This window comes from Mus caroli, unplaced genomic scaffold, assembly GCF_978045245.1.
Source record: "Mus caroli unplaced genomic scaffold, Mus_caroli_1 scaffold_16, whole genome shotgun sequence".
Lineage (NCBI taxonomy): Eukaryota > Metazoa > Chordata > Mammalia > Rodentia > Muridae > Mus > Mus caroli.
In genome coordinates this window covers 929,190-944,229 of record NW_028227271.1, presented here as the reverse complement: position 1 = coordinate 944,229, position 15,040 = coordinate 929,190, and the positions used below count along the sequence as shown (strand labels likewise).

Here is a 15,040-nt window from a genome sequence, read left to right as displayed (position 1 = left end):
AGCACCCCTGGCTTCCACCATGGATGGAAACACGCAAGAAAGCTGAAAATTATGAGGGAAGCCAGGCTGCCTCAGGAGGGGCTGCAGGTGTGGATATAGCTGGAGGAAGCCCATCCCACTCCCCGACAGCAATGGCAAGGACTCCTGCTCACCTGCTCCCTTGCCTCCTTGCAGATGTGGCAAAATTTCACAAGCTGTAGCAACTGTGGCCAACGCTGCATCTCCCTACACCCTTCCTTCTCCAAAGGCAGCAATGACAGGAGGGGGTGGAGGAGGGTGCACTCACAGCCCCCATTTAAAATTATCAGCATTTCTCCCTCCCTGGCTCACAACCAAATTATCAGACAAGCTGCTGCTGAGGGAGCTGGAGGCTCCCAGTCTGGAAGTGGGCCGGAGGCTTGCTTCTCCCAGTCTGGAAGTGGGCACCACATTTCATATAGACTTGCACCTGCTTCCAGAGTCTGCATGGGGTAGAACGAGCTTATAAAGAGAGTCCTGGATCATTGCAAGAAAGATGATAATTTGGTAGGTTGAAATGAAATATCCAAATTAAGGTCGCTTATGGAATTGGGAGGGGTAGAAAAATCAGAAATCAGGAAAAAAGACCAGACAAATGCACACAATACACTGGGTAAATACCATGAAAAGCGGGTGGTACGGTTTGAGTGGGGAGAGCCTGCACCTGGAAACCAAGATGCTACAGCTGCTGAGGGGAGGGGACAGAGGCAACATGGAGATCAGGGAGGAGACTAGAGTCTCAGACTAGACAGTGCTTTCACCTGACACTAAATAGTGGGCTCAGGGTTTGTAAAGAGCCACACAGTGCCTATATTGCCAGATGCCCACATTCCAACTGACCCTGCCTTCACTTTGTCACTGCCTCTCCCCCCTACCCCACCCCCCTTTCAGGTAGATAGGGTCTTACTTCATTCCAAGCATGACACCATGCCCAGTGAGGTCTCCCTTAAAAAAACCAAACACAAAAAGCATACATAAGGAAGTCAACTTTGTGGAGTTGGTTTTCTCCTGATCTCTTCCAGGGACTGGACTTGGGTTGCCGACTTTGCAAAGTGCCTTTACCCACCGAGCTCTTACATCACACTTGTGTTCCTCTCTCCAAGCACACAAACAGGTCCACTCCAGGCCTGGACAGCAGCTGCTGTCATGGCTGCCTCTGTTCAGTCAGGGTCAGCTCTCATCATGGTGGACACCTGGCTCCACCTTCTATTTCCTCTCAAAGAGCAAAGAGCCTGGAGCTGCTGACTCCAACGGAGCCGTTCAGAGCTACGTGCTCAATGAGCCAGCAGATCACAGACCCCCACAGTGACCCTCCACTTGCCCCCGGCTGCCAGCAGTGCATCTATTTCACTAGCTTGGTAACCTTTAACACAAACAAGGAAGAGGCAAAATTGCCCAGTCTGGAAACTGAAAGATTCTGAGGGGAAGCTATATCAGCAAAGAGCAAAGAGCTCATCTGAACCAGGGCCAGGCAGACTCCTTTCATCACAGAGGGGAGACACAAACCAAGATAGTTGTCTAGGGCTGGGAGAGTGGGGTCAAACCCCCTGTAATTCTGGAGTTAGTCCTGATTCTTGATGGGCCTAAGGCAGACAGACTAGAACAGGAAGGGAAAAAGCAGACCCAGACCTCAGAGGTAGGAAATAAATAATGTCCAGAAAGGCCTATCTCTGAAGTGGACCAAATGGCTCTCCTGTCCCATGTTTATGGGGTCATGGACCATTAAGCCAGCCAACCTACAGATGTCTTCATAAGACTTTTACGAGATTAGACTGCAGAGACCCTATAATTCAGCAGCCAGGAAGGAAAACAAGAGGGAGGAGTTGCAGACAAGCTGGTGGAAACCAGGACTCGGCTCCAGGGTCTATCTTCAGGCCTCACTCTGCAAGCTCCTGACCGACCACACCAGGCTCAGGGCCACATTACCTCACTCTCCCCTCCTGATTCAATTCTGCCACGCCACCCCATTTCTGGCCCACAGGTAGGGCACAGGCTTCTTTGGTATGTGTGAAACAAGTCAAAGATGACACAGTCACAGGGTAGCCACACGGGGCTTTGTAAGCCTCACGCTTTGCTTGATGCTTTATTGGTGAAGAGCACCGGAGGCTCGTTTATTTTCTGAACCATCTATCAAGAGCTGGAAGAGCAGGGAAACCAAGAAGGCAAATAAACTGACTCAGCTCAGGGACACAGTAGGCACCGGCGCTGTCTTATTTCCCCAGGGTTGGCGCCACCCTGTGGTTGTTTGTAGAAAGTCGGAACCAACAAATCCCCAAAGAAGGTAAACAGCAGCCGGTTCTCTCTTCTTTTCCTTCAGAAATGCTCCAGAAATGGGATGGATGGATGGATGGCTGGGGTCAGCTCAGGGAGTGAGTGCTGCTTAGCATGCACAAGGTTTGATGCTCAGCACTCAAAGAAATAGGAAATGCCAGAAATGTATGACTACTGGCTAACACTTCAGGACCCAAATTTAAAAGGTTTATAGACCCAGCTCTTCAAACTACCACTCAAGATCCATATTTGAAAAGCAATCGTTTATTAGAACCAATACAAGAGTATGAAAAGAGGGAAAAGAGGGTGGAAGGGGGAGAGGATGATGTCTGAATTGGATGTCAGTTGTAGAATGACATAATGTCCGTTTTTTTCAAAACATGTACACTTAAAATGCAAACATACGTGTAGATAGATAGATCACTTATCCTTTAAAGAAATCAAAAGCAGACAAGTTTGGCTGAAACAGAACCAAGAAACACAACCAAAACTCCCCCACAAACCAAAAAAGTCCACAGAGAATTCACTGTTTCACTTCCATTTAGACACCTGGCTACAAGGTGTGACCTGCTTCCTACACAGAATGGTACAGTGCTGAGAAAAAACCAGGGGTCTCTGAAAGGCCTTTCCATGAGAATGTGGGTTCACGGCCAGCAGGCAGGGGTAAGGCAACTGCTGGCTACTATTTGGCAGGACATGAGACTGTTCCTTTCCCATCCTCCAGAGAACCCTCTAGGACCCCTGTTAGGAGCAGAGTCTACCCAACAGAACTGGAGTGTGTATCTATAGGGAGCTAGGACCTTGTGCTTTTTCATGGGTACCAATAGAAGGTCAAGCAGGGGAAAGGAGACCTATCATGAAGAGTTTGGGGATGCCTTAGCCCCTATACTGAGACAGAGCAAGAAAGGCTCTTGAACCCTCAGGTGGGCAAACTAGTGTCCAAGATGTCCTCAGTGGGTCAGATGGTAGACACTGAAAAGAGCGGACAGATTCCACACACAGTGTACCGGAAGAAGCCTTGAGGACCAATGCTCAATTCTGAAATGTTATATCTATTTCTAGAAAAAACAAAATCCAATGTAGCTCTTTTTGGTAGGGGAAGGGAGTGTTATGTTGCTTGAGCCATCTGGCTTCTATGAGAGGGCAGAGGCATAGGAGCATGAAGAGTTCAGTGGACTACCTGTCCTAGGATCAGCCTGGAAAATGAAAGCAACAATATCAATCCACACTACCAAGACAATCAGCAGAAGTCATCCATGAGAATAGGACCTTAACTCCCAACCTGCAGAGAAAGACATGCAGTAGCACTCCTGCCTCAAGATTCCCTAACCCAAGGCTCTTGAATTTCTAAGTCTCTTTGTGATGCACACAGAGCCCACAAGTGCCTTCCGTCACAGCATCCCAAGTTAGACTGGATGATCAAGACTCCAACATTCACAAAACACTGTCAACATCTGAACTAGCAGCTTTGATGAGGGGTTAAGGGATTGGGGACAGAAACTCACCAAGGTCACTAAGTACTTCCAAACTTGGAAGTAGCTCAGTGAGGGCTAAAAAAACTTCGACTGAAGGTATCCGCCACAGGCAATCCTAAAGGAGTTGATCAGCTCTGATCTGTAATGCCTCACAACACCCCATGAGGTAGGTCAGTATTATCACCCCATTTGACAGATGGGGAACTGAGGCATTGAAAGGAAAGACTTGCCCAAGGTCAGCCATTAAGACCAAGTAGGGAGGCTAGCACAGAAGTGTGCACTAGAAAATCTCACTTTCAGCCATTTCACTGCAGCCAGATGAGTTCAATCAACACACTGTTGAGGGCTGCTGCTCATCTGGAGTAAACCAAGGCTGGACAACCACCTTAGTGCCATTTTGAAAATTAAGTTGCATTTTAAACACTAAAACTTACTTAAGAAGTGAAGGGTTAGCCAGGCAGTGGTGATGCACATGTTCGATCCCAGTACTTGAGAGGCAGGGGCAGGCAGATCTCTGAGTTCGAGGCCAGCCTGGTCAACAGAGCAAGTTCCAGGACATCCATGGCTACATAGAAACCCTGTCTTGAAAAAAACCAACCAAACAAATGACACTGATTCTCAGTCTTGTAGCGGGTAATCCAAGTTCCCAAGGTCCAGAAAGCAGCATGGTCTTTCTAAGTAAGATTAGCACTGAGCACCTGAAGTGCAGCAGGGCTGCAGGGCACAGTGTAGACTCCTAGGCACAATTTCCTCTACTACTGCCTGGCATTCCTCCTGTGACACCCAAAGGACAGCAACTTTTCCACTGCCTGACTCATCTCACCCAAAGGTGGTAGCATCTTCACAAACATCTTAAGGACATACTGATGGCTTCTCCTACTACCAGATATATAACTTGTAACACAGAAAGGAAAACAAAAACAAAGATATCTTCCCCATCCCTTAGAATTCCAGTGGGAAATTATTTTGTTCCTATCTTAGAACTACTGGGATCGGGCACACTGCCAGGCTGTTCAGGATCAAATCCTAGCGCTACTGCAAACGGGAAAACACTGGCTTGCATCTTCTTCCCGTTGTCATACAAGGAAACTATCTTTTTAGTTCTCAAAGAACTTCAAAGCAGGACACTGCCTTCCTCCCACAGCCTTCACAGCAGCCAGTACAGAGCTCTATACAGGAGCACTCAACGGATGATACGGCAACAATGTTCACCAGGGACACTCTATGACTTTTATATCTGTATATTCCATTGTCTGATTAGACTGGACAAATCCAGATGATGAGAAAATTCAAGGTTGGTGTTTCAGCAATGTTAGCTCAGATTCAGTCTGTCTGGAAACTTCCCTAACAAACAAAACACTCTGAGCTAGGAATACAGCTCAGTGGTAGAGCACTTGTCTAAAATGTACAAGGCCCTGAGTTCAATTCTCTTCTACCCACCCACCCAAACAGGAATGCACATACCCCCTCATAATCCCAGTGTTTAAGGCTGAGGCAGGAGAACTGCAAGCACTAGGGCCAGCCTAGGCTCTTTAAAAGTGAAATTAGCAATCTGGGCTTAGACCAGCTGTTAGGGTCACAGTTGCCAACACCAAGAACATAACCAAAAAAAGATGATAAAAAGTTCATTGCATTCAATTTGGCCTAATTTCTCGGTAATAGTTTCCTATTAGATTTTCCGATTAATACTGATGGCTCTTACCTAGGCTGTGATAATTAGGTTTTGATCTATTGTGACATTAATGATCACAATCAGTTGACTTTGAAATTGTCTGTAATTAATGACTCCTTCCTTGTCAGCTTTTGCCTCCAGAGCAGGATCTGCCCTTCCTTCACCACTGTGTTTTAACTCCTTCTCTCACTGACCTCAGAGACAAACAGCATTGGTGAACCACTTTTTCCCATAAAACAAGACTTTAAAACATATTTCTGACAGGAGCAATAAGAGATGATGTTAGGTGAAATGGGGGCCAAAAGGAAAGGCAGGAGAATAAACTGTCACTGAACAGGAGAGATCCCATTTTAGACAACGACCAAAGTCAAGCTTCATGCTCAAGTGGCAATGACAGAAGTAACTACAAAAAATGAGACGAGGTAGATTAAAATTCAAAATATTCAGTACAAGCAAAAAACAAACAAGAAACTTCACATTTTAACCTTCTAAAGCAGTTGATTTCTGAGAATTCTGATTTCTAAAGTTAGTCAATTATCCAAGTAGAGCTAAGATCTTTATCTTGTGCTCTCAAAAGTCAGAATGAGAACCTGAAAACCAGACTGTTTCTTATCTGGGAGGGGCATCATGCACAATGAGGAGCCAGAACACATTATTCCTGTGGAAGGTTTTGATATAAGTGACACAGGAGCTGCTTACTCCCTGGCACTGAAACCCACATGACCCAAAGGCAGACACTCAGATATTAGCTGACTTTATCTAAGTTTTTCTCTAACAAAGTCTGTCATTAGATGGTATGTTTTAGGCTTTAAAGCCAGACTAATGTTGATTTCTCCAAAAGGGTTAGAAATTGTACAGTGTGAGCAACATGCTAAAATGCCCATGAAGAAGAAATATACAAACAGACCCATAACACCATCACATACAATGAGATCTTCAGACAATACTAACAAAGTCATGAATGCTTTGGCAGAGTCTAAACAAGATGGTTCTTATGCTCACGTATCTGCACTCTTGGCAATGACCACATTTCTAGCTTTATTTTCTGCAATATTCCCCATGGCCAGTTAACTCAGTTCATCCAAGACAACGGGTCTTTCCCACAGATAAACCAATTAATGGCACCCTCCTATTGCAGATCCTCCCCCTCCTCCCGTGAGAACCCAGGGCTTTATGTATTCTCCACCAGCACTCAACCACTGAACTAACTGCCCACTAAAGGCTCATGCTTCTGTATACCTGTTGCTGCCCCAGACCAGTAAATTATATACATGTGCAATATTCATTATACAAAACTATAATGATCAACTCATCCCACACCACTATCAAAGTTCTCTAGCAAAGGAGTTTAAACTTTGTATCCTGAGCCAAAATGTTTGTTGAATGAAAACAATATTGATGCATGCTAAAGTTGTAGAAATGTGAACAGCACAGTGAATAATGTTGATGGATCACCCAGTTCACCTCTGCTTTCGTGTAAAGCTAGCAAAACTGAGTATTAGAGGGTGAAGCTGGCAAGAAACAGCCAGGATTAAACAGAAAAGGGGGGTGGGGCGGGGGAGGAAAAAAAAGAAATAAATTCAACATTAAAGAGATGTTTTGAAGGGTGGGAGATGGCACCCACTCTTCCAGAGGACTGGGATTTGATTCTCAACACCCATATAGTGGCTCACTCCTATCCCAGAGGATATAAGACCCTCTTCTGGTCTCCTAGGGAACCAGGCATGCATATGGTGCACAGATATATGTGCAGGCAGAAATCCCATATACACAATAACTTAATTAAAAAAAAAAAAAAAAAGGAGCCAGGCATAGTGGCACAAAACTGATACAAACAGATCCTAAGTTCAAGGCCAATCTTTTCTTATTTTCCTTTCACAACAGAATCTATAAAGGTCTGGCTAGCCTAGAACTCACTATATAGACCAGGGTGGCCTCTAATTAAGATTCATCTACTTCTGCCTCCTAAATGCTGTAATTAAAGATGTATTTCACTATACCTGGCTAGCATAGGTAATTTTGAAGGTCCAGTCTCTATAAAAGAAGAATATGGTGATATGGTGCCACACACTTACAATCCTAGAGACTGTGAGATAAGAGGCAAGAGATCAAGAATTCAGCTTGGCAGGGCTGGAGAGATGGCTCAGCAGTTTAGAGCACTGACTGCTCTTCTAGAGGTCCCCAGTTCAATTCCCAGAAACCACATGGTGGCTCACAACCATCTGTAATGAGATTCAATGCCCTCTTCTGGTGTGTCTGAAGACAGCTACAGATGAAAAAAAAATTTTTTTTCAACTTGTCTATACAGCAAGTTGAGGCTAGCCTGGTATCAGAGACTTAGTCTTTAGAACAACAATAAAATGGTGTATGGCGGGGAGGGGGCAGAAAAAGATGTCAGTTCAGTGGCATAGCACTTGCGTGGCATGTCTAAGCTCAATTCCCAGTACCACAAAATTAGTTTTGAAAGAGGATTAACACAAGAGAATATAGTCAAGTGTTTAGGAGTATTTCACCTTTGGCTGTGAACTCTTTAGAGGGAAGATAGCTCTAGGAAACACTTCTGTCCAAGGCTGCAATTCTCCAGCAGAAACAAGCTACTTGGCACAACACATGCTGGGTGGGTGGCTTGGCACAGATGGGTGTCTGGCTTCTTTACACTGAGCGTTGAAGATAATACTAGAATCCCGGTTCCCTATTTCTATCTATAACCAGGAAAAGTACGAAGAAGAAAACAAGGTGTTTTGGTAATAGTTAACAGAAAACCAATACTCCATGAACTTTTAAGAGAAAAAACATTATAAAGAGCATTAAAACCAGCAGGACACTTCTTCCCTTCATTTTTTGCATTACAAGGCATTAGCTCTCAGACTGTATCCTTGGTCCTTGTATTTTTTATCTTGAGTTAGGGTCTCACTAAGTTCCCCAACAGGCATTGAACATACAGTACCCCTGTATCAGTCTGGGACTGTGTACCTTTTTGTCACCAGGCCTGACTTCTTAGGACTAATCTTAGTACCAATATCATTGTTATGGTTGCCCAAAGGCTAAGATTTTGCTTTAAAAATTATAGTCACTGCAATGTACATGCCCACTACTCCTGACTACTCAGTGGGTTGTCCTTTCCTCTAGTTGCCAGTGAAGACCCTCAGGAGCTCTGGCTACTTCTGTGCTATTTTCATCTGCCCTAATTACTACTATCCTTGGTTGCCTGAAGGACAGATCTGCTCTCTAACCATCCTTCATTTCATCAAGTTAAGTACAGACAACGGTCACTTATCCAGCATTTGATACTGCCTCTAACATCTTCAGACAACTACGGACTACAGAGAGAAAACGCTCACCCATGTGAGGTATGGGTTAGGTGCTATTCTCCTACCACATTACCATTCACAGGTTGTTCCTGGCTGACTTAAGTAAGGCAAAGCTTCACTGTCTGTCTACCATGTCACTGCAGTACAAGCTGCCTTCTCAACGGTGCAGTATAATTGTTGGCATAATTTATTCAAGAACACAGAACTCAAATAGCAGCTGAGCAGGAAAGCAGTGTTAACAACAAATGCTGTGAATGGGTCTGGGATTTGCATATTATCTGGCTCATCTGTGGACTGAAGCACTCCATCCGTTCCTCTCATTACTATCAACAACCCGGTGGCTGGATGCTCTGGCCCAGACAGCTATGCTTTAAAAAAAAATCAAACGCAACAACAAAAGCAGCTCAGTAGCTGACGAAGTCTGGAATTAAGGCTACTTCAGTGTTTATTCTTTTTCCTCAGCATTGGAGCTGGGACAAGACTGCTCAGCTCCAAACTCTGTTATTTCCTTACTTTTAGTCCTGATTCTCCAGCTTCCTCAACTATACAAGAAGAAAGAAATGAAGAGAAGATGGGCATTTTTCAGGGGACAAAAAGTAGAGTAGGAGCAGAAATAATAGCAAAGCAAGAGTAAACCAAAAAGGAAGTAGTTTGTTGTGAGAGAAGGTTGTGTCAAAAAGTTAATATCAAGACCTGTCGGTTTCTGAGGCCATAGTCTTCTAGGTTTTTAAAATAAGCTACAACTAAAGTCCTCAGACTCAAGTGGAGAGGGCAGGAACATTAATCCTCTGAGGACTTGGTGGCAAATCCACAAGCCATGAGGCAGTAAATTAAAGAGCATCAATGCTGCGAGGACGTAAAAGCCAGTGACACTGTGGCTAGTGGCTCCTCTCCAACAATTCCCAACTTAAAATAATGGCATGGATCTGCTGATGCCTCTTTGGTACAGGAATGCTTTGGGAGGCCATAAAAGTTGGCAGGGTTAGAGGGTGCCCAGCACCTTGGCACAAGCAAGCACCAGGCAATCACTCACACCTTCATAAATACAGTCTAAATATGAGGGATAAAGGAAAGAATACATACACACCACGTGATAACTGTATCCAGCCCCATCCTATTATCTTCCTGCACTACAGCTTACAGACTCCACAGTTAATCTTGTCATTTAATAATAAATTGATTACCACTTTACAGAAGCAGAATCAGGGATTGAAAGTAACAAGGCCAAGAAAGTGTGAGGGCTAAACAGAGCGCCTTGACAGATTTAAATGTAAAGTTTCAAGCCCTAAGAGAACTGAATTGTTATGGGAGGGTAGGTGAGGATAGTCAGGAGCGGCCCAGAAGACCACACCAGGGACCCTGTATTCTCCTGGCAGAGCTAAATGAGATTGGAAAAGACACAACAGGTAGGTTGCCCTTAATAGCTTTCTAAATAGATGGACAATATCCTTTCTATGCCAGTATGTCAAAACAAAGGCCAGCTGGTCATCAATATAATCTAATAACAATCAAGAAACTGAAGTCATCGTCATAATAAAATCCCCCAAAGCAACCAACCCCAAAGATCATGACTCTAAGGTGATTAAGAAGTTACAGGGGAACAGAAGGAAAAGATCAGGGTGAAAGAGAACACTATGGGAACCACACAGCATGTGAATGACGTAATGCCTGACTTTCACAGAGCTACACTTAGGAATCAGATCATCAGTTATATTACAGGAGAACCAATACCAACATCTCCCCCGTGGAGCACAGTGATGAGCGCAGTGGTTTATGGATGCGTTTAGGATGGAAAGGGGTGGGAGGAAAGAGAGGAGGCAGGAAGGTAAAGGTATTATATACAAAGAGAAACGACAGAGACTGCCTCCTCCTTTAGCTCTTTGCGCTTTCTTTTTCTTTGTTTTCCGCATCCTCTGGATATGCATGCCACGTCAGTCTCTCTTCATAAAATGCTATCACAATCTGTGGACACTTCACGTTAGCTTCTTTTGCAAGAACCAGGTCAGCTTCATCTGTGTCTTTCCTGGAAAGAAAGGGTGTAAGACTTAGAAGGAGACATGAAACTGAGACAATCTGTCAGTGTCACTGTTTGAGGTTAGCTGGTTCGATCTCAAAGTAGAAAGGGTCTTTACAGGGCTGGAGGTATAACTCAGTGGTAGAACTTCTGTATTTGATCTTTAGCATCAAAAAATAAACAAGAGCCGGGCGTGGTGGCGCACGCCTTTAATCCCAGCACTCGGGAGGTAGAGGCAGGCGGATTTCTGAGTTCGAGGCCAGCCTGGTCTACAAAGTGAGTGCCAGGACAGCCAGGGCTACACAGAGAAACCCTGTCTCGAAAAACCAAAAAAAAAAAAAAAAAAAAAAAAAAATAAACAAGAAAGAAAGAGCTGAAGAGATGGCTGTTCTTACAGAGGACCCAGGCTCAGTTTCCAGCACCTACATGGTACCACACAAACTGCCTGTAATGTTAGTTCCAGGGGATCCAATGCCTCTGTAAGCACTGCATGCACATGGTGCACATTTATATACTCAGGCAGAGCACATATATGCAGCATTCAATGACATAAGAAATAAATCCTTAAAAGAAAAAGGGAAGGGAGAAAAGGAAAGGAAATAGGGGGAGGAAAAAGCCAGTCCTAGGGAGATGGGGATAGGAATTTAATATTCTGGACTCCTTATTGAGTTCAAGGACAGCCTGAGCTACATGAGACCCTGTCAGGAAAGGAGAGCAGAAGGATGGGAGTATTCCACTTTCTTCTATAAGTCACTATCTCTGATAAAGTAATTTATGCTTTATTTACCATTAAGTTTGATGCCTTTTGTGGAAATTAATTTCTCTTTTAGATATCATTCGGTGACCCTGACCCTCAGTGATGTAAGCTTTACTTAGCTCTTATCCCGTAGTCATAGGCTCATGATCTTACATAAATGATTTAGTTCTATACAAATAGATATTTAGGTAGTAGTAATACAATTTTTTTACCCCAAAATTTTTTACCCAAATATGGTTATTATAACACAATACCAAAGCTTGAGAATGTCACAAATTCATTCTGAACCATAAATTCCCACTTAATACTGACACTGGAGTTGGTTAAGGATTAAATTCAGGAATTCTCAATTTTACACTCTTTCTTCGTAGCAAAAATACAACTGTAAAGTGAAGCACAATTCCTCTCACCATTTCATTAAGAACATTAAGTCGCCACAGGAATCTGTTGCCCCAATGATCTTTTCTGGTTCCAGTCCTCTCTCAAAGCCCCGAGCGATATCATTGCTTTGCTATAAATAAGACAGGAGAGATTAGTGCTTGTAGAATTCAAGGAAAAACCAAACCAAACCAAACCTGTTTTTCAGAACAACAAATCATAGCCTTTGTTAGTATCACCTGGTATCATTTGTATTCAGTTCAGAAAAATCCTTATAACTCAAGAAATATAATACCGACATAGGTCAATCAGGGACAGCAATGTTAAGAGATATTTTTGCAATAAGATGTAGTCATCTTTCCTGGTATTCCTTGCAAATGATTAGGAAGGGACCCCCACACCGGGCAGTGGTGGTGCACACTTTTAATCCCAGCACTCGGGAGGCAGAGGTAGGTGGATTTCTGAGTTCAAGGCCAGCCTGGTCTACAAAGTGAGTTCCAGCACAGCCAGGGCTACACAGAGAAACCCTGTCTCAAAAAAAACAAAGGAAGGGACCCCCACAAGTCTTTAGCACCCCAGGAGTCTCAGGAGAATCACCTGGGCACTCCATCCCTCTAACCCACTCAATCTCTTCAGCACTGCAGACACCACACAAGCTCAATTTCACTCTCTCAAACTTCAGATATGCTTTCTCAACTATATGCTTTTAGACTTCTAATTTATCTTAACAGTGACCAACAGTTTTAATATTTCACAACAGGTAAGGAGAATGCAAGACCAATAGTCTAAAATGGGCAAATTTCAAAGATCACAAACACTAGTTTGCATATAACTTGAGAGAGGAGCCTCTGGTCTGCTCAGACAGGCTATTAACATTAATTTGGTCTGAGACTGCAAACAACTGAACAGATAACTCATGAGAATGGATGATCCAGGTGTAATGCAGGGGTCAGAACAAAAAAGTCTAATTTTATACATATCACAATTTTTCTAAAATTCACAAGAGATAATGCAAGCTCATTCATCAGCAACACAAAGAAAACTTAAGATTTACCATAAGAACCAAATCCCAACCCTCTGATCATCTTACTTGCCTTCGAGATACAAAAGCAGGCCAGTGAGATGGCTCAGTGGGCAAAAGGGCTTGCAGACAAGCCCAACAACCTGAGTTTGATCCCTGCAACTCACATGGTGTGTGGAGAGTATCAATGCCCACATATTCCCTGACCCACAGCCCCCAAACAAGGAGCAAACACAAAACAAACAAATTATTTTGAAACAGATACACAAAAGTTTGCACATTCCTGGTGGTCCCCAAAGATACCAGAACCCACAACAGGAAGAAAATCTTAGCCATGGGTTAATGGGAAGACACTGGCTCTTTAAGACACAACCTCTTTGGGGAATTTAAGGAGAATTGGTTCCCAGATGCAAACACAGCTGCTCACAGCTGGAATGCTGACATAGGGACTAAGTCATACATCATCTCTGGCAGCTGGAAACAGTCTGCTACATAGGGAGGGAAATGGAAAAAGAATGTTCAAGCTGCTGAAAGGAGCTGTGGCAAGAAAAACACTAAAATCATCACAGGCAGTAATCTTAAATCAGGCATAAAACCAACTAAGAAATTTCTTCTTAGTCTAAAAAAAGGCAATCTTCCCATACCTTGAAAACACACGACTACCATCATGACAGCTGTCTACCTGACAGCTGCTGGTATAGCTGAGAATGCTATCAAGGGCTCCAGACAAACATTATGACGTAAAGGATGTCTGGAGGTTGTTTTCAAGGTCAGCAGCTCCAGAACCTAGACATGAAGCTCTCTGAAGTGGCCAAAGACTCAAAGCCAGATTACCACCTTTAAAAGAACAAAGCCTCTAAGTTGAAGAAATGTGTATATAGTTAAAAGAAATATATAGTTAAAAGTCTTTGGTTGTAGCTGGGCAATGGTGGCGCATGCCTTTAATCCCAACACTTGGGAGGCACAGGCAGGCGGATTTCTGAGTTCAAGGCCAGCCTGGTCTACAGAGTGAGCGCCAGGGCTCACTCTGTACAGCCAGGGCTATTCAGAGAAACCTAGTCTCAAAAAACAACAACAAAAAAGTCTTTGGTTGTGTTACTTGCTACTTTAACTAGAAATGAACCAAATGACAAAAGCCAGAATACAAATGGCTAACAAAAACATAAGAAAAGGTGATTACCACCAAGCCTAAAGTTGCAACTTCAATTCCCAGGACCAACCTGGTAGAAGAAGGCAACTGACTTGTCCAAGTTGTTCTTTACCCTCCACACATGTATAGCTGCATACATGCTCACACACACATGCAAAATAATAAAATATATAAATAAAATTATAGAAGGGTGAGGGGAGATTGGGAGACAGAGACAGAGTTTGAGACCAGCATAGTCTACATAGTGAGTTTCTGGCCAGCCCAGGCTCATGTATGTTTGAGGCCCTATCTCAAACAAACATACAAACAAACCCTAAAACAAAAAAATTCCTTATCAGTAGAGTTTATCATAATCAGAACATGGCATAGGTTACAGCCCACAGAAGGCAGATACAAGAGGATCTCTGTGAATTAGAGATCAGCCAGGTCTATATAGCAAGTTCCAGGACAGCCATGACTATACAAAGAGACCTTGTCTTAAACAAACAAACAAAAAGTTGTAAAAATAAAATTAACAGGAGAAAGAAGTCAGAAACAGCCCCCGTAGAGTCCAAGAATTACATATAACCTTTATAAAAAAACCCCATTGCCTCAGTTTACCCACAGAAACTCTCATTTAACTGATGTAAGGCTCATCTTGGGTACTAGAGTTTTCATTTTTTAAAGACCTGCTGGGTGGTTCTGAGGTACAGTCACAATTGAGAGTAACAGTGTAGAAAAGTGGGCATCTAAGCATAGCATAGGCAAAGAGGGAATCAGTGCCGGGATGCTCTATGGACTCATGCTTGTATTTTATGACATTTTAAATACACAGGCTTTATAACCCTGAAATAAATGGGAAGAGGGAACGCTAGAGACGTAGAGTGTTTGTGTAACATCTGCACACAGCAAAGATGCAAAAGAAAAAAAGGGGCAATATGTTGTTTATGTTTTTACCTTCAATCTAAAAATCAGATAAAAGCAACGAATCAAA

At 43.4% G+C, this 15,040-nt stretch overlaps 1 protein-coding gene across 4 annotated transcripts in view; it reads right to left on the bottom strand.

The window, feature by feature from the left end:
* Positions 1-2,533: 2,533 nt before the first annotated feature.
* Cbx5 (chromobox 5) overlaps positions 2,534-15,040 on the bottom strand; it is a 46,104-nt gene continuing 33,597 nt past the window's right edge. For all 4 annotated transcript variants that reach the window (XM_021183077.3, XM_085831981.1, XM_021183078.3 and 1 more), the window contains 2 exons: positions 11,929-12,029; positions 2,534-10,770 (listed from right to left, as the gene is read on the bottom strand). In XM_021183077.3, coding sequence (XP_021038736.1) covers positions 10,620-10,770; positions 11,929-12,029 — 252 coding nt within the window. In that variant the 3' untranslated portion in view covers positions 2,534-10,619. The remainder of the gene's footprint in view (positions 10,771-11,928; positions 12,030-15,040) is intronic.